The sequence below is a fragment of the Pagrus major genome, chromosome 1 (assembly GCF_040436345.1).
Source record: "Pagrus major chromosome 1, Pma_NU_1.0".
Classification (NCBI taxonomy): Eukaryota; Metazoa; Chordata; class Actinopteri; order Spariformes; family Sparidae; genus Pagrus; species Pagrus major.
In genome coordinates, this window is record NC_133215.1 from 37,289,794 (window position 1) to 37,312,092 (window position 22,299).

The 22,299-nt window shown below is 39.8% G+C and overlaps 1 protein-coding gene across 1 annotated transcript; it reads left to right on the forward strand.

Moving 5' to 3' along the window:
* The first annotated feature begins 535 nt into the window (after positions 1–535).
* On the forward strand, positions 536–21,830 carry LOC141004248 (teneurin-3-like). The gene is made up of 6 exons (XM_073475713.1): positions 536–608; positions 1,599–1,719; positions 2,608–2,678; positions 4,565–4,852; positions 19,335–19,422; positions 21,458–21,830. Exons 1-6 carry the CDS (start codon positions 536–538, stop codon positions 21,828–21,830), a joined length of 1,014 nt encoding a protein of 337 aa, XP_073331814.1.
* The last annotated feature ends 469 nt before the right edge of the window (positions 21,831–22,299 follow it).

A 22,299-nucleotide genomic window follows, 5' to 3' on the forward strand; every position in this document is an offset into this window, starting at 1 on the left:
CAATGTTTTGCGGACCCTTGGAGACTTCCAGCCCCATATAAAGGAACAAATTATCTTGTCTAAGGAAATAAACAGATACTTGAAATGTTCATTTTGACCTTGTTGGTTTTACTGATTAATGAGAGGGGAAGGTTAGTCCAACATTGGACATTAGATTTTATTTTCGAAATAAGGGGGGTAAAATTAGCCAAGAAATATTAGATAATGAATGTGTCACATTAATACCCAGATATTTAAAACCGGAACAACTAAATTGAAAAAAGGTAAGTGTGACTGACAGAGTTGCAAAGATACCTCATTAACAGAAAAGCATTCAATTAAAAGAATAAGTTGCTGTTGGATAAGGCCTGGTCATTGACTTTGACAACAGCTTTTTCTCTGTGCGTGTTTCCAGGTCTAATAACCTGTCACTATCTCTGCCTGACTCTCTCCCCATCTTCATCTTATATCTATCTTTCTATCTCACCTTGTCTGTCTTTCTGTCTATACAGCTGTACAGCAGCATGCCTGTATGTTTACCACCAGCAGAGGCATTATGGAAGTGAAAGAACGACGTCCCTACTGCTCACTCTCCAAGAGCCGCAAGGACAAAGAGGGTCCATACACTGGTAAGACAGCTCAGTCAGTTCATTCATTTATTTGCTCACTTGTTCATTTCTTTCTTCATTCATTTGTTGAGTCAGTCAGTCAGTGAATCATCCTGTTTGCATAAGGAGATCCATTGCTGGCCTTAAAGGCTAACTCCACAAATTTTACACATTGAAGTCTTTTTACAGGTCTCGGGAGTACTACTGCATATGTAAAAAAGTGCCGTAAAGTCTTGTGTGGCTTCAGTTGAAGTTGCATGTAATCTGATAAATGGCCACTCAGTAGCTAAGTTGCATTGTGAAAACAAAGAAGAATGCATGGAATAAAAAAGGTGATTTGATGATTTGTTTTTTAAACTATCCAATACTGTCCAACAGTGTCATGCTAGACCAGAGGACTTATTTTCAAAACCTGACACCTACATTAGCCATAATGCAACATCTAACAGCGATCCCACGATAATATACACAATAACAATAATAATGTGTTAATTATGCTATATTATTATTATTATTATTATTATTATTACTACAACTATTATAACTATTGTTATTGTTATTAGTATTATTAATAATAGTAATAATAATAATGTGTATATTGTCATATTAACTTATAAGGGCCTTATTACCTGACCAAAAACTTAATTCAAAGACGTTAATATAATGTGTTACCACATAGACTCCAACATACTTAACTTAATTGAAATTGGTACTAGTTGAGGATCATAAAATCACACAGGGCAAGAAATGGCATCAAATGAACTTATTGTACTGTGAACTTGTCATGGATAACATCACTTTACCACTCAAGGCTCCTCAATACCGTATGTACATTATATATGTCTACCAGATCAATTTAAATACAAATGGAAATTGTAAATAATACAATCCCAGCACGGCCTGGAGGATGGAAACAATGTCTTGACGATGTGTTTTTCGGGTTTGAGGTGTGTGTTTGCATGATTTTTGTCTCAGTGTGTTTCTTGGCGTGTGTATATCTTTCTGTACTAGGTTCATCAGGGGACAGTGAAGACTGTGCTATTGGCTCCCAGGGACTGCGGGTCCCTACTCAGAAGTCCTACTCCTCCAGTGAAACACTCAAGGCTTTCGACCAGCACCAAGACCAGACCAGGTTAGAAATGAGGTTACATATTACTCATTATAATACTCCATTTTGGAATATAGTACACCTGTGTCATGGATGTGTGAAGCACCAAAAACTTATCTTTAAATGTCAATATCTTAAATAGACTAAAACAAACATTTGCAAAATGTTGTATGGGGAGGGGCGGGCGGAGCCAGGGGAAGAGCTGCTGCTCAGAGCCGGCCAACTCTGGACAAGAGGAGGAAGAATAAACACCTGGAGCCACATCAGATTTATAGATGGGAAGAGAGCTCAGGGATTACTTTTTTAATTTTTGTGACTATATAGTAGATTTATCTTAAACAACCAACAATGCTGATGGAAATCTCTGGCATGACTCAGGCACCAATGTTCACGGACAAGGTCATCTCTTATTCATAATAAATTCAGTCCGACTTTCTTCCTCTCTCCCAGAAGTTTTAGCGACTGACAGCCAAATGAAACACAACATTGTGCAAAGGGACACATGGCCGTTGCCATGAGGGGGTGTACTTGGTCTGCAACTGTGTTCGGGTGGGTGGTGTGTGTCTAGGTGCATCCGCATGAATGCCAAGATTTGCCAAGTTTTCCCAGCAAAACATTACATTATAATCAATGTTATTAGGTCACCTGTCAGTGATTTTAGGTTTTGACTGACCAGTGTAGATTTATTGAATAGTAACTCTGTTGAGAGAAATTACCCTCCACCAATGGCATTGTTTTTCTGTGTTTTTTGATATTCACACACCATAATCTGATCCCCAGTTGCTCTTTAAACTGGTTTGGTGACGCCGACAAAACAACAAAACAAAGGCGCACAATGGGTTTCACTGGATGTATTCTGAAGGACCATCCTTTATTATCATAACACAGCAGATGACTTTGTCCTGTTGACAGATTACTGTACGGGACAACCAATAGACACAAGGACATGGTTCACCGTGAACAGGATGATTATAACAGACAGGGTGAGTGTTCACACACACACACGCACAGACAAATGCTGCCTTTGCCCTCTCTCCTTGGTTATCTGTGTACACTAAAGCAACAAGACTTAAAATTGTATATTTTGAATTTATTGGTGTTCTGTAGGAACCTTTGCCATCAGCTTCTTGAAATTTCACATTAACTGTGCATTTTTTAACTGTAATTTTATAATTTTTATAATGCTCGGTTCTGGATCTTGTTTTATCCCTAATTAACTTCCTAATATAGATTTTTCTTTTGTTTCTTTGTTTCTTTGGGCTTTCTTTAATGTGTGATTTTTTTGCTGAGAATTGCTGAACCACAGAGTGCATTCATTGTTCTCCAGCTCCAATTAACAGAATGTCAATATTTGAGGAATGAAAAAAATCATAATTACTCAATCATCTTATCGCCTTCATTTTCACTGCTGGCCTAATTGGAGCTCATTTAAAATTAATATAACTTTTAATTGAACGACAGCACTCGTTATCTCTTGTTGTGCCATTAATTACGGAAAGCTTTAATAATCTAGCTTTTCATTTGCTGATTAAAGATGAAGAGGCACATACTGAGATTTTGCAGATAATGTATTTTTCTTCTTTTCATTTATATTTTAAAGGATTATCACACTTGTTATTCGAATGTGATTTCAGCCCATTTCCAGAAAGAATTACTCTTGGTGACTAATTAAATTTAATGAAAAAAGCATTCTGAATTCTGAATCGATTCCTGAAATACTTTCTCCAGTTTGCATGTTTTCAAATATTAAAGAAGCAATTTTTTTAAATTAAAGAAACAGAACCTCCCTTTACAAAGAATGTTTCTTAGGTTGTTGAAGTGAAGTGTTTCTTGTTTTTTTGTTTTTTTCCAAAAACAATTCCGCAAGAAGTAATTACAAAAATGCCTACAGCCCTGTTCCCATTAAGCATCTGTTATATTAGAATGAATTAATGATGCTAACAAATTACAAGTGGCAAAAATGGAATTTTATCATATCACAGCATTATTGCACTCTGCTACACATTAACTGTAGTTACAAAACAAACATATATTACTACACAAAAATATAACATTTATATTCTGAGTCATTGTTGTTTCTGTGGCTTTTTTAATTTTCTTTTATGTGTTTACACATTTAAATCATAAAACTTCATCTTCACATGAGAACTTCCACTCCCTAACCCAGGGATTAGTAATAATGTCCATGACTGCATATTTTTGTAGACAAAATGTCTGTTTAGATTAAGTTCTCGTCATTAATAATGAATGTTGTATTGATAATTATTTATCATTAATCAGCAAGAGTCTCATCATGACACTTTGAATAGTGGGTTGTATGGCTGATTTAAAGCAGACAGCATGAGTCAGGTTCTCTTTAAGGATCAGTGTGTTTTCCAAAAAAAATCTATTCATATATATATATATTTATATTTACACATTTGTATATTATGTACAGATAACTATCAAGCAAAAATGCCGATAAATGCCAAATAAGTGAAAAGAGAATGTAAATGTTTGTTTTATTTTTTTATTTTGGATAAGGTAGAATCAATTGGAAATATGAAAGGTCTTTCATTTGAACATCACTATTTTCCCCAATGCTGAAGGTGGTTTCATGAGTGAAAATTACTATTATTATTATTTACCATGGGAAAGTTGTCACTGGACTGCTGTAAGGCCTTTATATGTCATACTTGAAAAGGAATTTAAATTTCTGATTTTTATGTTTTTATTTACAGGTAAAAAACGTTAAAATACAACACTATTCTTCATGTCATGTAATTAATAATTAGAAGTGAAACATGTACTTTTACACAGTCACTAGTATGTATAATAACAGCTTTGAATCTCAAAACTATTCTAAATCCTCCTTCTGTTTCTGTTTTAGGTCAGCATTTCAGTCTCCGTCAGCTGGGAATCTGTGAGCCGCCATCTCGCCGTGGCCTGGCTTTCTGCTCTGAGATGGGGCTGCCCCACCGTGGCTTCTCAGTCGGTACAGCCCAGGACCTTGATACAGATAGTCAGGCCGTGATGTCACCAGAACGCGCCATGCGGCTATGGGGCCGAGGGGGTCTGGGTAAATCATCCGGGAGGAGTTCCTGCCTGTCCAGCCGCTCCAACTCAGTGCTGACTCTTACCGACACCGAGCACGAGAACAAGTCAGACAGCGACAATGGTAGGACATATTTCTAACTTAACCTTTTTTCTCTCTGGATATCTCTTCTTCTCTTTGCTCAAAACATCACCCAATAGTTATTTTTAACAATTTGTATTTATTACATTTAGATGAGTGGTCCAGACAGAATCATTCTTCATCATTCTTACTCATTCTGATTAATTTCAAAACGTTCAGTCTTGATTATGTTTTTTGGCAAGATACATATATTGATATAATTATACTAATTCTTGATTGGACAGGTACATATAATGGTCAGCCAACCTTTAATGTCCAGCTTTGCACAAATCTGGGATGTCTGAATACTTTTACAATATTTTACTTGATCTGTAATTTTCTGCGACTTTCTTTGACTTCAGACAAGTCAAGCATCAATTCTTACAGCGATTCGATACTTGACCAAATTTAAAGCATTTTCTGAATTAAAGTTTTTTTTCCTCTTTCTTTACAGAGTACATTGTTTCAAAGTCTCAGCAAAGACGAAAGCACTCTGAGCCTTTTCTATCTTTCATCAGACAAGTTATACATTTTCAATCTGTAAAATAAATGAAACAGCCTAAAGTGAGGCTGAAGAAAAGAACTGTCAGTCTCTCACATTGATATTTACACTGCGTCCTTTCTGATACTGGGAATGCAGAAGGAGGCTAGTACAGTAGTTGGGGGCAGGGGGGCAGCAAAACCCAAAACAATATCCTGCTAATTATTTTAGTTAATGATCACAATTTAGCTGAGCAGCCATTTGTTTGGTTTGTTTGTTTGTTTGTTTGTTTTCCTTTTTTGTGCTAACATGTGTTTCAGGGTCAATGTGCACTGTGTGCACAATGTGTGTCATATAGCTGTATGCACAATATACAATATTATAGTAACACATATACAATAATGTATATAATTTGCAAATACATTTGTGATGTAGTTGTGTGCCTCTCTATGCATTGTCTGTGCGTGTGTGTGTGTGTGTGTGTGTGTGTGTGTGAGGTCTAATTATCGTCATTGTAGTTTTCCCTAACAGGTGTGAATTTCATACTTAATAAAAGACTTGTTTTTGATTTATACACTTGCAGACACACACACACATACACACACACACACACATTCACACACACACACACACACACACACACACACACAGTATTTTCATTATGCAAGACAAACTCACACACATTGGGTTTTCATTAAGAGATGTGATGTGATAATTAACAGTGAGATAAAGTGCTGAGTCGGATATTTGCTATATTAAGTTTGATGATGTGTTTATTAAATGGCATTATGCTGTTGATGTCAGTGCTCTGGAGGATACACTTACCATCTCTAAAAGTGAGTAGTCGTCAAGTTTTCAAAGGCTAATTGACTCTTAAAAGTGCAGCTGTGTGTGTGTGTGTGTTTGTGTGTGTGCGTTGGCTCTCATTTGTTAGAGTGTGTGTAAGTATGGAGATGAAGTGGTTCAAATACACAGAGTCACTTGTGGGTTTAGACCAGTTTTATCAGTAGTAATATACTTTTGTGTCCCATGGTAGTGGGCCTGGGTCATTAATGGCATGGTGATTAATCCTGATAAGAGCAAAACAGCCGGAAACATTTGGTGGTTAAAGCATTGTATACTGGACAAGAGTTGTGTGAAGTGTTTTATTTAGTATAGAAGTATTAATTTATTTATTATTTATTTATTTATTTAATTTATAGTGTTATTTTGAGGGCTTGCATTGAAACATACTCTGGTCTACACCTTTGATATATTTGTGCAGATGTGTGATTGGCTCATGTAGGGGGCAGAGTCCACACTAGTGTTGAGATGACCAATTCTTTAACCTGCTGTGTTTTGTTCACTCCTCACTACTGAACCGACTCATAATGACACACTTTATTCAAAGTCAACAGAAACCAAACAAGACTTGGTTGAAACTAGAATGGCACTCAGTAAAGTGCACACCTCTGTCAAGGCCAATCTACAGTGTCCTTCAATTTGATCAGGCCTAACCAATATACAACTTGAAAGCCCTGTATCACTCTCAACCACCCACAACTGTTTAACCATAATTTAAGCTCACCAGATCTAGGATCTGCATCAAATATACTCACTTATAGATACCAGCCACATAAATATGCCTGTTTTTTCATCATGATCCATGCATTTTTCCCTGAGAAATTAATGAAAATGTTGAAAAATGCTCTATCTCACAATGTTAATGAAAGTGAGAAAAAAATTCCTGGATTTGTTGCTTTATCCAGATCTGCACCAAAAATAAATGGGGTCTATTCTGGGCCTAGACCCATCCTCCATCCAGGTTTCATGGACTGAACAGTAGTTTTTGTGCCATCCTGCTGACAAACAGACCAACAAACATACAAACAGACACAGGTGAAAACATAACCCCTCTGAGGAGGTAAAAAGACACATGGCTGTACACAATATTAGGAAGACAGGGACAAAGTAGATAAAACAGAGAAGTCATCTTTAAGTCAACCAAAGGTCTATATCATTAAATCACCTGAAGGATGATGCTGAGTTGGGTTTTGTAGACTTTGCTAGATAATCTATTCTATTCTAGGCTGATACCCATCCTACAAACGAGTTTCATGGAAATCTGCTCAGTAGTTTTTTGTGTAACCCTGCTGACAGACTAACCAACCAAACAACAAACAAACAGTCACAGGTGAAAACGTAAGCCCCTTTGGCATAGAAAATAAACCCTGAAATAATCAAGTTAGATGTGAGAATATTTTGGCTCTTCACCCTGTCACAGAGCAGCGGCTCTCACTTGTTCTTCAGAGTCAAACTATAGAATTAGGAAAATAAAATGACAAAAATCTAAAATGACCGAAATTCAGATAAAGGCTAAGTCATGAATGTCATGAAAGGTAATACTACCACAAAATGATGACAAAGTCGATGTTTAACTCTTTGTTTGAGAAGCTATTTGTTGAACCTGTCACATCCACATTCCATCAAACATATTATGGCCCTTACCGCTGCAAACTTTTGACCTGCAAGAATCTAGTCCCAGCTTGGTGCACCCCAGCTGCAGCGGCCCAGGGTTTGATTCTGGCCCATGGCCCTCCGCTGCATGTCGTCCCATTAATCTCTTTCTCTCTCTTGCTGTCTCGTGTTACTCTTTGCCAAAAAAAAAAAAACAGAAACAAAAGAATCTGGTTTCAGTTTTAGGTTGGGCTGGGCTGTGTCCAATTAAATCCTAATGCATATTCTAAGTTTCATGGGGGCATCCTAGTTCCCACTTTCCAACCTTTTCAAACAACATAAACCTGTTGAATTGACCTTCATCATTTGCTAGTCTATCATCAATGTGGTATTAATGTCGAAAGTCTCCTTTGAGAGTATGTGTGATGTGTGTGGTGACACACCACTTAGCAGCTACCTTACCTTCACCTTTTCTCTTGTGTTGCTCTTCATTCACTGAATGGAGCTGATAGTGGAGTTATCTCACCGTAAACAACAGGTGACACATAACCTCCACTGAGACACCTCTCGTTGCTTCGTTCCTTGATACTGACCATGGTTCACAGCAGAAAGTAAGAGCGCTTGGCAGCGTGCACATGTTTGTGTGTCCAGTAACTTAAAATAACTTCTGTGAATCTGTCAGTGTTTTTTTTGCAAGAAAATTGCAACGATAGTTGCAACATTAGAAAGAACTTATAACAGGGAGGGGAAGTACATCCCTGAATCCCAAAAGGTTGCATTGTATGAAACAAATAAAACAGAACTTGATCAAATTTACCAATCCTTTTAGACACAAATTCAATTGAAAACAATACAAAGACAATATATGTAATGTTTCACCCTCTCAACTTCATAGATTTTTGTAAATATATGCTTGTCCTGAATTTTATGCCACAACACTTTTCAGACAAGTTGGGACAGGGGCAACAACAGACTGTGAACGTTGCTGAATGCTCCAAAAACACCTGTTTGGAACATTCAATAGGTAAACAAGTTCATTGGTAACAGGTGATGGAATCATAAAACATGCTCGAAAGGCTCAGTCGTTTACAAGCGAGGATGAGGCGATGTACAACACTTTGTCAAACACATGGACTTGGAACACTTTGTAAAATTGTTTGCTAGCAAATGATTTCATTCTGTTTACACATTTTACACAGTTTCAACTATTTTGGAATTGGGGTTGCGGAATGGGAGAGGAAAGGAAAAAATCAGAGAGAGGAAGAAGCAAACACAAACCAGTTCAATGGATACAGAAATTCAAAAGAGGCAGAAAAAGAATAAAGGCCGAACAGAGAAAGGGAGAAGCCTCTCTGCATTACTTGTTCTCCTGAGAGGAAATATTAGACCAGAGACGCCTGACTGACTCCCTGTGGACACACACACACACACACACACTGGCAGATACTTTTGTAGTGTCTGGACCCATGGGTGCCAAGCTGCTGCTTGTCAAGTTACTTGATATTGGTGATCTCAACTACAGAGACAGAAAAAGAAGATACATTTACATTTTCTGTCCTAATCATACTGATACAGGTGTGTCTTTCCTTAAATGCATGCACTTTTCATTTCTTGCTCATTTTGAATAAGCAGGACTAGGATTGCTAATTACAAAAGTATCATATCTCACATAAAACACTGGTTACTGGAGCAAAACTAGGCTATAGACATGCTTCACACAAATTCTATGGTAGTTCAGACCCAGACTCTATAGGTGAAATGAACAACAGATACAAATGACGACACATTATTAATGTGTGCATGAACAGATGTCTAGTTTTGTGCCATAGCAAGGAGCTTAACATTTATTTGCTGACCTCCCCTGCCAACCTTCCCTTTAAGTCTGAATGTGTGCTCTGTGCAGGTGTTTTTGTGTGTTTATGGTGTGAAGAGAGCAAGGTAGAAGAGATAAACTGGGAGAGTGAAAAAGACACAATGTGGTGGAAATTGGGATTAAAAAAAAGAACAAAAACAGAAGGAGTAAATAGGAGAGATGGAAGCAGACAGGCGGATAGAGACGAAAAGGGGTTCATTTTGTCTTTGCTAACCAGATTACTTTGCTATGTGTCAACAAAACACTTAATCCATTTGGCATCTCTAAGCTGCTTAACACTGTAACCTTATCTGTGATACAGACACATTTACACACAAAAGAAATCACAGGAACAGAGTTCTAGGACTTTCAGTGAGCTTTGCCTTTCCAATCAGTAACAAAGTATGCTTTAGTGCAAAACCCATCGGTTTCACAGCAGAGCATCAAATGATATGTGTCAAGTGCCGCCCCTAACACCAATGGGAAGCACTGGGCTGCAGTGCACTTAGAAATATTACATTATATTACCAATATTAAGAACACCTCTATATAATGCAGTCAGGTTAGACACCACTGCAATTTATTGTGTACTGTATATGTAATATTCTAACCATTGACTGCTAGTCTTTAGTTACTGAGCTCTTTACATATGCAGGAATGCTGCTACTTTAATTTTCTTCAGTTTATTGAGGGGAGGAGGTGCTGCTAAACGGAGGAGACACGTCAAATAATTTTTGAGCACTGGGCAGGTCTGTTTTTTTATTTTTTGCTTAGGGGAGACTGACACGATGCACATAATCACTACGGGGTGACTTCTCCCCCAATATGTCAAACATGGCAATTTCTCCTTCTTACAATTGATAAGACCTCAGATACCCCTGAAAAAGAAAACAGAAAGCAGATTAATTTCCCTCAATACTGAGAGTTAAAACAATTCCAAAAAGCAATTGATGTGTATCATTTACAGAGAGCCTAGTTTGTAGTTAATGCCAAAGCTTTGAGCCCGTCCTCTAGGTCCTCTGGGCCGCTGCTGCTTCAGGCCTGAATGTTTTGGGCCTAACCCTGCATAGTTCTGGTCCTCAGAGCTGGTACTGGCTGTTATTAGGGGTTATGTATTAGGAGAAGAACTTACCATTGAGCATCAGGGCAGTGCAGTTGTACTAAAGTAACGCACATAGCTCCAACATCACAAACCAACTCCCATGTATTTCATCTAAAACTTAATCTTATGACATCAAAATACAGTTATGAATGTGACTCAGGCATGTCTGAAACATGACATACAGTAATAAGAGATAATGTCTGACTGTAAGGACATAGGTTTGGTTTTGATATTGGTGGGGACAGAGGACATAACGTTTTATTTATCATATGAATACGGCAACAAGATCTAAATATTATGAAAGCCAAGACTTTGTTTATTTAAATTAAGATGAAAACCCATCCCGGCCTTGTTAATATAACACCAAGCCTTTCATTCATAACCTCAGGGAGACAGAGCACCAGGGAGGGACAGTTCTGAGTAGGACCAGTGTGCAGTTGATAATTGTTTCCTTCTAGCTTTTGTCATCATGCCTTTACAAGCTTCAGAAATGTATTTATCGTCTAAGTCTGGTGATAAGAGTTTCACAATCTGAAAGCCAAAAAATAAATAAATAAATTACACGTTTACCTAGAAATGTGCCGTTGTGACATCCGACTGATTTTGATCGAGCATGCCACAAATGTAGACTACTGTGACTGACTGAGACTTTTTTTCTGAAGTCATTTATCCTCGGGTGCACAGAACAGCTTTGGTGCAAATAAATTCAACCAGGATGTAGCTAGCTACTACAGCCAGCACACATTCATGAGCCAGCCTATCACATGTTAGCAAGAAAACACAAAGCCAATCCTATTAGCGATATTGGTTAATGGAGGCGGGACTAGTAGAGAACAAGCTCTGTTAACAGTTTCTGTGCCAACTATTGCTGGGGACAATTTATTATTCACTGGATATTGGTGGGGACATGTCATATTGGTCATGTCCATACCCAGTCCTATGTCCATGTCTGAATGTAACAATAATGTTGCTCAGGTGTCACTAAATGTATCCCAGATTTCGCAGAAACATCAGTACTGATTTTCTGTTTGTTGTTGACAGCTGGCTCTATGCCAGATTCTTTCCTTTGAGTTTATTAAACTCATGCAGTATCACGCAATCGCTGAAACGATAAGTCTGTCTTTATATTGAGAGCGTGATCTGTGCAATTTCACATTGGCTTTGGTCAGTATCCGATTCTGTGTTCTGCTACACATCTACAGATCAGCTGTTACATACATATTCCAGTTTTCTACGGTGGAATTATTGTGTAATAAAGCAGTCCTAATAGATGCTCTTGAGCTCCGTCAGAGCTTTCAGGAATTTTCATTTGAAGTTGTTGCCCAAAATAAGGTCACCCGACTTTTAAGAAGGATTTGCAATTAGCTGTTTGTTTTGGTGAGAACTCTCAAGCCCTCCGTGCTGTTTGCATGTTGTATTGGCTCCAATACTACCTAATAAAATTGTGGTTATCTATTATGGGAGCAGTTTGGGTCATCCGTTTCTCCCATAGTCACTGAGGGAGGAAACGTTCGAGGAAACGTATTTGTATCTACGGGGATGGTCAAGAAAAAAGTAAATAAAAAACAAAGTCACTCCACAGCTGCCTCCCTCCTGATATACAAGGAACACTAAAGTCACTAAAAGTAATCTGGTTGAAATGTTGAAATGACTGATGAGAAGTTATGCCATGCCAGGAGAGGAGAGCAAATGAGCCTCAGCTGTACTGGAGCGGCTGTAGCTCATCCAGTAATCGGAAGGTCGCTGGTTCGAATCCCCTGCTCCTCCAGCTGCATGTCAATGTATCCTTGAGCAGGATACTGGACCCCAAATTGCTCCTGATCAGCAGTTGGCACCTTGCATGGCAGCCTCTGCCAACAGTGTATGAATGTGTGTTTGAATGAGGGAATGTGACAAGTGTTGTAAAGCGCTTTGGCTGTTTTGACGGTGTCGGTGGGTTTTGCACTTAATTTTGCTTTGCAAACCCTGCCGACGTGGTTAAATTTTTTGCTACTTTAGAAACATGCACCAGAGTTGTAAAAGTTAGAGGATGCGGATATAGCCTTCAGAGAGATTTGTGGATTTAATTTGCCCAAGAGATAGACACCTGTCCACATACTCCCCTTGCATCAGTGGTGGACCTCACTCATTCTGCTCCCTGCTGCCAGGTTCCAAAACTGTGTGGAAAGCCTTACCAGAAGAGTAGAGCTTGTTGTATGCACACACACTTTTGGCTATGTAGTATACCTACACAGTTGCAGGACACATGCACAACTTGGTCCCACTTTGAGATAAGTTGCTAACATTGTAAATTGTCACTTATAAAGCAATTGCATAGTAGCATTCACTATCATCTTCAGACAACCAGTATGGCTGCCAGAGGGTGGGATGAGTCGCCTGAAAGTTCCTCATTGACAGAACAACAAACAGGAAGGCAGACACAAGGAGACAGACAGGGACATTAAACATACAGTGATAGATGGTTTTTACTTCATTTTGGTTCAATTCAGTTCAGTGGTATTGCTTTATTGGAAAGTTGGTGGGATTTGCAGAGGATAGAGGATGGATTCTGCATTCAGTATTGTTGCATTCATTCAGTTTCTCTAAAAGTAAAATACTCACTTTTTACTGCTAAATTACAGCATAAACAACATCATCATGGGACTCTGTGAAAATTAGACATTGTTTGATTATTTTTGAGAAAATCAGTCAGGCTCAGGATTTCTCACTGTGTCTCTATGACTACCTGTGTCCTCTCTGGTGTTTGGGCCTCAGCTCCCTCTCTCTCTTCTTTCCCTGATGCAGCATCTCAGTCTTTGTCTCACCATTTACCATTCTTTCTTGGGGAATTGTGTTCCCTGGACTGTAAACATGTGATTCTCTTAATACTTTATCAAGCTATCACTAGACACAAGTTAGAAATCATCACAGAGATGAGCATGGCCGAAGCTGATGTGCTGTCTTTATAAGTGGCATGATTTGCACTACAGTTTGGCAGTGATTTAGTGTCATCCCTTTGTTGTTAATTGCATTAGATATGACTACTTATGATGATACTAATTTCTCAATAAAAAAAGAAGAATGAAAATAGACTACATTTTCATTCATTCTAGTATATCTACTATAGACTAGAATTACTATAGAGCTTCTATTTAGAATGGTGAACGGTTTCATTGGAACTACTTCGTTCCATGGGTGTCTGTATGGACCAAATCACCTCGGACAACATCAGTCACTTCTGGGTACACTGGCAGGTTAGCATTGTGGAAATAAATTAAAATGGCAAACTTGTTTATTTCTGTTTTTTATTTTTAGTTGTAAATGAAACATTTTAAGATATATAAGTAAAGACTGTGTTCCAACTTGTCTGATGTTTCTGCTGTGATTATTTTATGTACTGTGTTACTTTGCTCATGCCCACACAACAGCGACATCATGGACTACCTGCTAGTTTTGGATAAACTCAAGCTGTCGTTTTATTTAGTCTTTGGCCCACAAGGTAAACTAAGTTTTCAACACAACATTGGTGAAAGTGTTGTTATGAATAAGATTTTAAAGCATCAAACGTTCATTTTAGATGAATGAAAGATGTATACACTTTGAAATAACATCATGAAAAAAGATGATTTAATTGTATGTAAGCTTGTACATGAGGCAAGGGTTTTCTACCCATGGTTAGTGTAAACAAACATTATAATTGCTTCTATATCAGGAATTAATTGACATCCTACAGCCAATCAAAATCATGTACACACCCTGATCAGGGTATAAATATTTCCAAATATCAAATAGATATTTTTTATAATTGTTGGCTACGTGTGTATAACTATTGAGTGTGTGTGTGGGTGGGTGGTTCACTGTGTATGTGTGGGTGGGTGTACTGACAAATTCCATGTGCTGTTTGAAATAATATGTATTCCTTAAAATATTCATACTGCAGGCTTATTAAACTATACATCAGGTCGCCCAAACACATTGTTTACATACTCACGAAAAATTTACTCATGCTGTTGCAAAAGGACTTCATATCCTTCATATATTAGTCATCCAGTATGGCACACACACACACACACACACACACACACACAAACACACACACACATACACACTAAAGTAGAAGTGCCGTAGAAGACAGATCACTGCAATAACCAAGGTGCATATGTAAGTATAGGGAGATTATACATATACATTCACCAGGATCCATATGACCTTTTTTCTGTCATCCACTCTGCAGTATTGATACATAGATAATACTTGCTCAGCTGGTGCTGTAACGTTAACAAAAAAGAATCTTCAGGAATAAATAATGCATCACATCTCCTCTTTTCCCACAGCAAGGAGGCATGGAGAGCAGCAGTGAGTATGTTTGTTACACAAAGAATGCAGTTACTAACTGCAGATGTATTTCAGGCTCATCTTTCACACTCTTCCAAGAACTAGTTGATTGTGTGTGTGTGCATACAGTATGTATGTGTGCATACCAACAAATACGTTTTCACTAGCAACTCAAATGAGTTCACAGGATGCACACTACTCACATACACACATGTACACACACATACACTTACACAATCTTGGTGCCAGTCATATTCAATAGCAATCTAGTGCTGACCAGAGAAATCAATGAATAACAGACTAACTGACTAGAGGGTTTAACTTTGGCGCCGCTTACATAGAGAAGACACTTCATTCCATCAAGTGGCTAACATTAAATCATTCACCACACTGCATCACTCTCTTTCCTCCCCTCATTTCTTACTTTTTATCCTCCCTTCCTCTCTCTTCTTCTCTCCTTTTTTATCTTTTTTAAATCTTTTATTCAATATTTTTTCCTCTCTGTTAAAATACAGTTAATATACAGTAAATACACAGTAACTTAAAGATTGAGTCAACATGAACTGATACTAGCATTGTAACAACTAATACTGTATGAACATGCCACGCAGATTGATATATTGTATACTATAATGATTTAACTATTTTACACAACTGGAACTCTACTAGGTGTTCAAATAATGTATAACATTTTCAGGGAAAAATACAAACATACAGATAATTAATTGTTTCAAACTAATCTTTAGAGTTGTCTTAATAGCATAAGTTATTACAATACCAATAGTCGATAATCTGTCAGAAGCAACAAGGACTCAAGCAACAAGTCTTTGCTTCATTCTCCTTCACTTACCTCACCTCCTTTATTTTCCTCTCTTCCTCCACTCTTTACTTGAGTTTCTCAGAACCCATTTAGGCAGAATCCATTACCAGAAGTGTGGAGGGAGAAGGAGTGAGCGAGGCAGATAGACAGAGAGGAAGAATGAGAGAGAGAGTTTTCAGCCTAATAAATTCTACAGCAGGGTTTCTCGGTTTCACTGAGTCTTGGGACCTGATAGATGATGGCCTTTTTACTTGTGGTGACAGGCGAGGCTTTCGCTGCAGCTCTGCAGAAACCTCACACATTAACTCAGCTGAGCTGCTTTTCTTTGTGCTTTGCCAAAACTACTTTATCTCTTGTATGCAGAGAATACACTGAACTCCAAATATTTAGAATTTCAGTGTTGCCTTGCTTTTCAGTGATAGTAAAACAGGATCAGGATTTCCATTCAAAGTCCAAGGAAGGCATCCCGTTCCTACTGGGAAACTCTCATGTTGTTTTCTCACATTAAGGTATAGTGTTGATATGGACAATGATGGTACATTGTCGCCACACTAGAAATTAAAGATTGAAATTTAAGAGAAAAAAAAGAATTTATTTTTAGTGGTATAGTTTGTTACAATCCTAGCTCAAGGGAGGAATCACAAAGAAAGATATGGAGTTGGATAACCCAAACCCAGACTCGGTATATCACATACCTCCACCAAGGCCCACCAGTCCCCAATCAAACCTAATCCATTTTCAAATAAAACATATGTAAATATGCTAGATCCAGATGTATTTGGACACACATCAAACTGTAGACTACTCAAAATCCATCCCTAGTTACTTTACAGATGAGTTATTAGTTTTAGTTTTATTTTTAGGCAATCAGATGAAAAAACAAAAAAAACAAAAAAAACTAGTTATGATAGTAGGAAATATGCTGAATATAGGATCTCATAATCAGCCAGGCCAGTAAAGGTTGACCCATAGTACAGAGATTACTTTCTGATGTTTCTCCTGATACAGGGAAAGTAATGTCTTGGGACATAACAAGTGCCACTCATTGCTCTTGACTGTCCAAGCATGTACAAAACTCAAAGGATAAGCTGATTAATTAGTCATCAACTGTTAATCAACTGTTTTGAGAATCATTTCATTTTTTAGCAAATTTGCTTTAGTCTGCTGCCCTAGAAGCAACTATCTGGCAGTATGATGGTATGGTAATGAAGTCCTTGACATTAAAACCTTTTATGACCAGCAGACCTCATCAATCATTCAAATATTTTAACTTTAGCATTTTGGCATTTTATTCTGATACTCCATTGTAATTATACTAAGTATCGCTTGGTGAATCATGACTGCTGAAAATACCAGAAGGCCATCTAATTTGCCATCAGATTTGTCTGTCTAAAACTGTTTATAAATTATACTGAACTAAAAGGACAATTCTACGGAAGAGGATTAGGACCACTGTAAAAGAAATGTTTGATGGTCAATCATTTTTCTGAAAAAAAAAAAAAAAGTCAGAACTCATCCTCTTTCGTGCAAGAATCAGTGTCTTCATTTGATTTTGTCTTTCCCTTTATATACACTCCAGCTTGGCGATTTTTGCAAAGTGGAAAGATATTTAGTGCTGGTTGTTTGCGCATGTGAGTGTGTATGGGTGTGTGTATGGGTGTGTTTGAGTGTGCGTGGGTCAGAAAAGATGATATTGAAAGTAGCGGAGGTGAGAACTGTGATCCGATATCAAGCAGATCAGGTTCAGATTGGATTTCATATCTGTCACATTGTAATGGGAGTATTGATGAAGCATCAGAATTTGCACACACAGGCTCTCTCTCTCTTTCTCACACACACACACACACCACATACACACACACACGCACACTCTTTAAACCTACTCTTCCCCTTTCCTCCCTCTTTTATAAACAACACGATATCTACCTTTTTGTTGTACATTGTTATCTCTCTCTCTCTCTCTCTCCCTTACACACACACACATACACACACACACAATCATTAGTAGGTGGTTCTGTGTAATAGAGATCAATAACTGTGCTGTTCTTACAGGATAATTTGGCCTCTGAAGCAGATGCTCTGACAGCCACTCTATCATTAGGACATTACCACTTGCCTGCTCTCTCTCTCTCTCTCTCTCTCTCTCTCTCTCTCTCTCTCTCTCTCTCTGGATCTTTATCTGCCCCTCTCTCTCAGGCCCTCCGTCACGCCTCCCTTCTCTCTCTCACTCTCTCTCTCTTTTTGTCCTTTTGACTCTTTACATCATTAGGACAGTGCCACTGTGGCCTTTTTCCTCTTTCAGTGCTTCCTTCTTCTGCCACACATTTCCTTTGATGCTCATTATTTATGTTTTAATAGCCCCTCATCTTCACAGTGCTTTCTTTTCAAACATGATGTGTACATTATTGAAGATACATTAGGACTAACATGAGAATGAAAAACTGTCTAAGACGATGTTTTTTTTCTGCTGATATGGCCTTACAGTTGGTACATCCCTGGTGACCACTAGGATTCAGTCCCTCATCATGAAGGAATTCTGTCACTTTGTGTGATGTGATTTGTCAGCACTTACAATACCATGGTGGCACATCAGTTTTTCCTGTGCAAACAGAGATAATTAAATAAAGTGCAGAGGGAGCTGGGAAGTAAAGTGTTTAATGTATAGGAGGGACAGGTGTGTGTGTGTGTTTAATAGAAGCCCTTTTTGTCTGCTAAGATTTATTTAAAGATTAACCAACATTTATAGATTTACCACCCTGAAACTAGGAGGAAAGCAGGAGAGCAGTTGGATCTAACGTAATAACATTTTTTTATTTAACGATTAATTCCAGTATTTTTTAAACCAAGGCCTATATCTACATGTTACGGTGTGTAAATGATTCAAACTTACTAAAAGTTTTGGAATCGGTCCAGTAGATTACCTCAGCTGGCAGCTGCGACACGGCTGCAATGGCTGCAACGTAATCCTTTGGGGCAACTGCAGCTGTCAAAGTTATGTCCACTAAAAGTGTTTGTTTTAGTCACTGATAGACTTGTCATTCTTAGTGTCTGGCAGGATTACAGAAATAATTCTGATAGACAGACCTTTGTGTTAAATGATATGATCCATTTTGTTTGTTCGAGAAGTCTCACTCTGAAATCTCACGCAATGAGGTGTTACAGTTGCTCACACGCAAACACACACACACCTGACAGATCATGTGGCTGTTGCTACTATTGCGCATGCGTTGGTGTTTGCCTGTGACTGGCAGAAGTCATTAATTTGACATTTTATCTGGTTTTAGTTTACTCAGCGGGTAGTTCCTGGGCCCATGCCGGTATGTTCCACTGCCTGCCAACCTAACTCTGAGACCACTGTGTTATCGCTGTGGACTCCGTTGTGGAGTCCTGGCATGTAAGTGTCGCCCTGTACCTCCATCATCTGCTGACTGGAGCTTAATCACTTCATTACCTCAGTAGCTGTTTTCTGTGTCCCCTCAGCATTATCTATCTTCATTATAAATCATGGCTCCACTGACCTCGCCATCCGGATGTCGCCACTGCCCAGGTTGCAGATCACTGGGCGCAGGTAGGAGCTAAGCCCAAGGCCCTGGTTAGCTCCATTCCAAGCAAGAAGGAGCCCTGGTCTTTTGCTTGCAGGGGTAAGCAGATTTTCAGGGTCAATGCAACTCCCCATCTCCGGAGTCAGATGCCCCCTTATCGCCACCCCCACTCCCCATAGCTGTGCCTGTGACATCCGTCTCTCTTGGTCACCTTTGCTCTTTTAGAAGCACTCCATCTTCATGATCTAGCTGTGTGCAAGTCACCCCTCATCCAGGGGACGGCTCTTCAGCAAAGACACCCGCTGCTGGGAGGGTTGCCGCCTTCTCGCTACAGCAGGCCCCGGGTGCATCTATCCATCCTCAGGTGGAAAAAACGAAACACTGTAGATGCCGAGTGCCCTCGGCTTTCTCCAGACATGGTCCAACAAACTCTTCCTCGGCCTCTGTTCTCACCCTCATCTGTAATTATCGGCGATTCCATAATCAGGAATGTGCGTTTCTTTAATGCTGTCACGCACTGTTTTCCTGGTGCCACAGCCCCAGACATCCAAAATAAGCTCCTGAACATGCTGCTATCACTCATGCTTCCATTAAAATAATAATTATTCGTGTAGGAATGAACAATGCTTATTTGCTTTGCTCGGAGCTGACAAAAGCTGATTTTAACAATCTTTTTAATGTCTTCAAACACTGTGGGAACTCCATTTTTTTCTCAGGTCTCATACCAACTGTTGGTTGCGGTGCCAGTCGTTTTAGCAGACTCCTTAGTCTACACTCTTGGCTGCAGTCAGCATGCAGAGAACTATTGGGCTTCACTGACAATTTTAATCTTTTCTGGAATCTTGTGTCTTTTCTCATTCCACTGCTCCTCTAATCACCCCAGCTAAATTTGATCTTTTCAATACAAGGTCTCTATCAAATAAGACCTCTATCTTTACCTTTGATTACTTCCCATAATCTGGACTTTTTACTTCTTCTTCTTCTTTTTTATTAAGTGATGCAACACAAGTGAGAGACATGATAGGAAAGACACAAAAAGACATTAAAAAAAAGACAGTGTAAAATTGGAGACAGTAAAACTAAACAATTAAATGAACAAGCAAAAACAAATAGGTACATTGCGTTGTATGTTGAGGGTGTTAAAAGGTGGTTTGTGTGTGTGTGTGTGTGTGTGTGTGTGTGTCTGTGTGTAAGTAACTGGGATGGCTGAAAGGGAAAGTGCGAGAATAATAAAGAGAGGAGAGGGAAAAGAAAGGAAAATAAATTAATCAATTAATTTTTTAATTAATTAATTAATTAAAAAGAAAAGAGAATATCCATTATTCCTCCTATTATCTTCATCTTCATCTTCATCTTCATCATCTTCCGCTTTGTCCGGGGTCGGGTCGCGGTGGCAGCAGGCTCAGTAGAGAGCTCCAGACCTTCTTCTCCCCAGCGACACTTTCCAGCTCCTCCGGGAGGATCCCGAGGCGTTCCCAGGCCAGATGAGATATGTAATCTCTCCAGCGGGTTCTGGGTCTGCCCCGGGGTCTCCTCCCAGTTGGACGTGCCCGGAAAACCTCCATGGGGAGGTGCCCAGGAGGCATCCTGATCAGATGCCCGAACCACCTCAACTGGCTCCTCTCGACACAAAGGAGCAGCAGCTCTACTCCGAGCTCTCTCCGGATGTCTGAGCTCCTCACCTTATCCCTAAGGCTGAGTCCAGCCACCCTACGGAGGAAACTCATTTCAGCCGCTTGTATCCGCGATCTTGTTCTTTCGGTCACTACCCACAGCTCGTGGCCATAGGTGAGGGTTGGAACATAGATGGACCGGTAAATCGAGAGCTTCGCCTTGCGGCTCAGCTTCCTCTTCACCACGACGGCCCAGTACAACGCCCGCAATACTGCAGAAGCTGCACCAAGCCGTCTGTCCACCTCATGCTCCATTCTCCCATCACTCGTGAACACTTGGGTGTGTCACTTGGGTCAGGAGCTCACTCCCCAACCGGAGGGGGCAATCCACCATTTTCTGGCAGAGAACCATGGCCTCAGACTTAGAGGTGCCCAATGCCTGCTGGAGGTCGCGGGCTGAGGAAGCCAGCAGAACCACATCATCCGCAAAAAGCAAAGACGCAATTCTGAGGTCCCCATACTGGACACTCTCCTCACCACGGCTGCGCCTTGAGATCCTGTCCATGAATATCACAAACAGGATCAGAGACAAGGGGCAGCCCTGGCGGAGTCCAACACCCACTGGAAACGTATTCGACTTTGTGCCGAGTATACGGACACAACTCTCACTTCGGTCGTACAAGGACCGGATAGCTCATACCAACGGCCCCGGTACCCTATACTCCCTCAGTACCTCCCACAGTACTCCCCGGGGGGCCCCGGTCATAGGCCTTCTCCAAGTCTACAAAATACATGAAGACTGGATGGGCAAACTCCCATGACCCCCCCAGCAAGGGTGAAGAGCTGATCCACTGTTCCGCAGCCAGGGCGGAATCCGCATTGTTCCTCCTGAATCAGAGGTTGGACGATCGGACGGACCCTCCTTTCTAGCACCCTGGAATAAACTTTCCCAGGGAGGCTGAGCAGTGTGATACCCCAATAATTGGAACACACCCTCCGGTCCCCCTTTTTGAAAATGGGGACCACCACCCCGGTCTGCCACTCCAGAGGTACCGTCCCTGACCTCCACGCGACACTGAAAAGACGTGTCAGCCATTACAGTCCAACAATGTCCAGAGCCTTCAGCATCTCGGGGCGATTCTCATCCACCCCTGGTGCCTTGCCACTGGGGAGCTTCTTGACTCCCTCAGTGACCTCTGCCAGGGATATGGATGAGTCTTCCCCCAAGTCTTCAGGCTCTGCCTCAGTTTCAGAGGACGTGTTAGCCGGGTTCAGGAGGTCCTCAAAGTG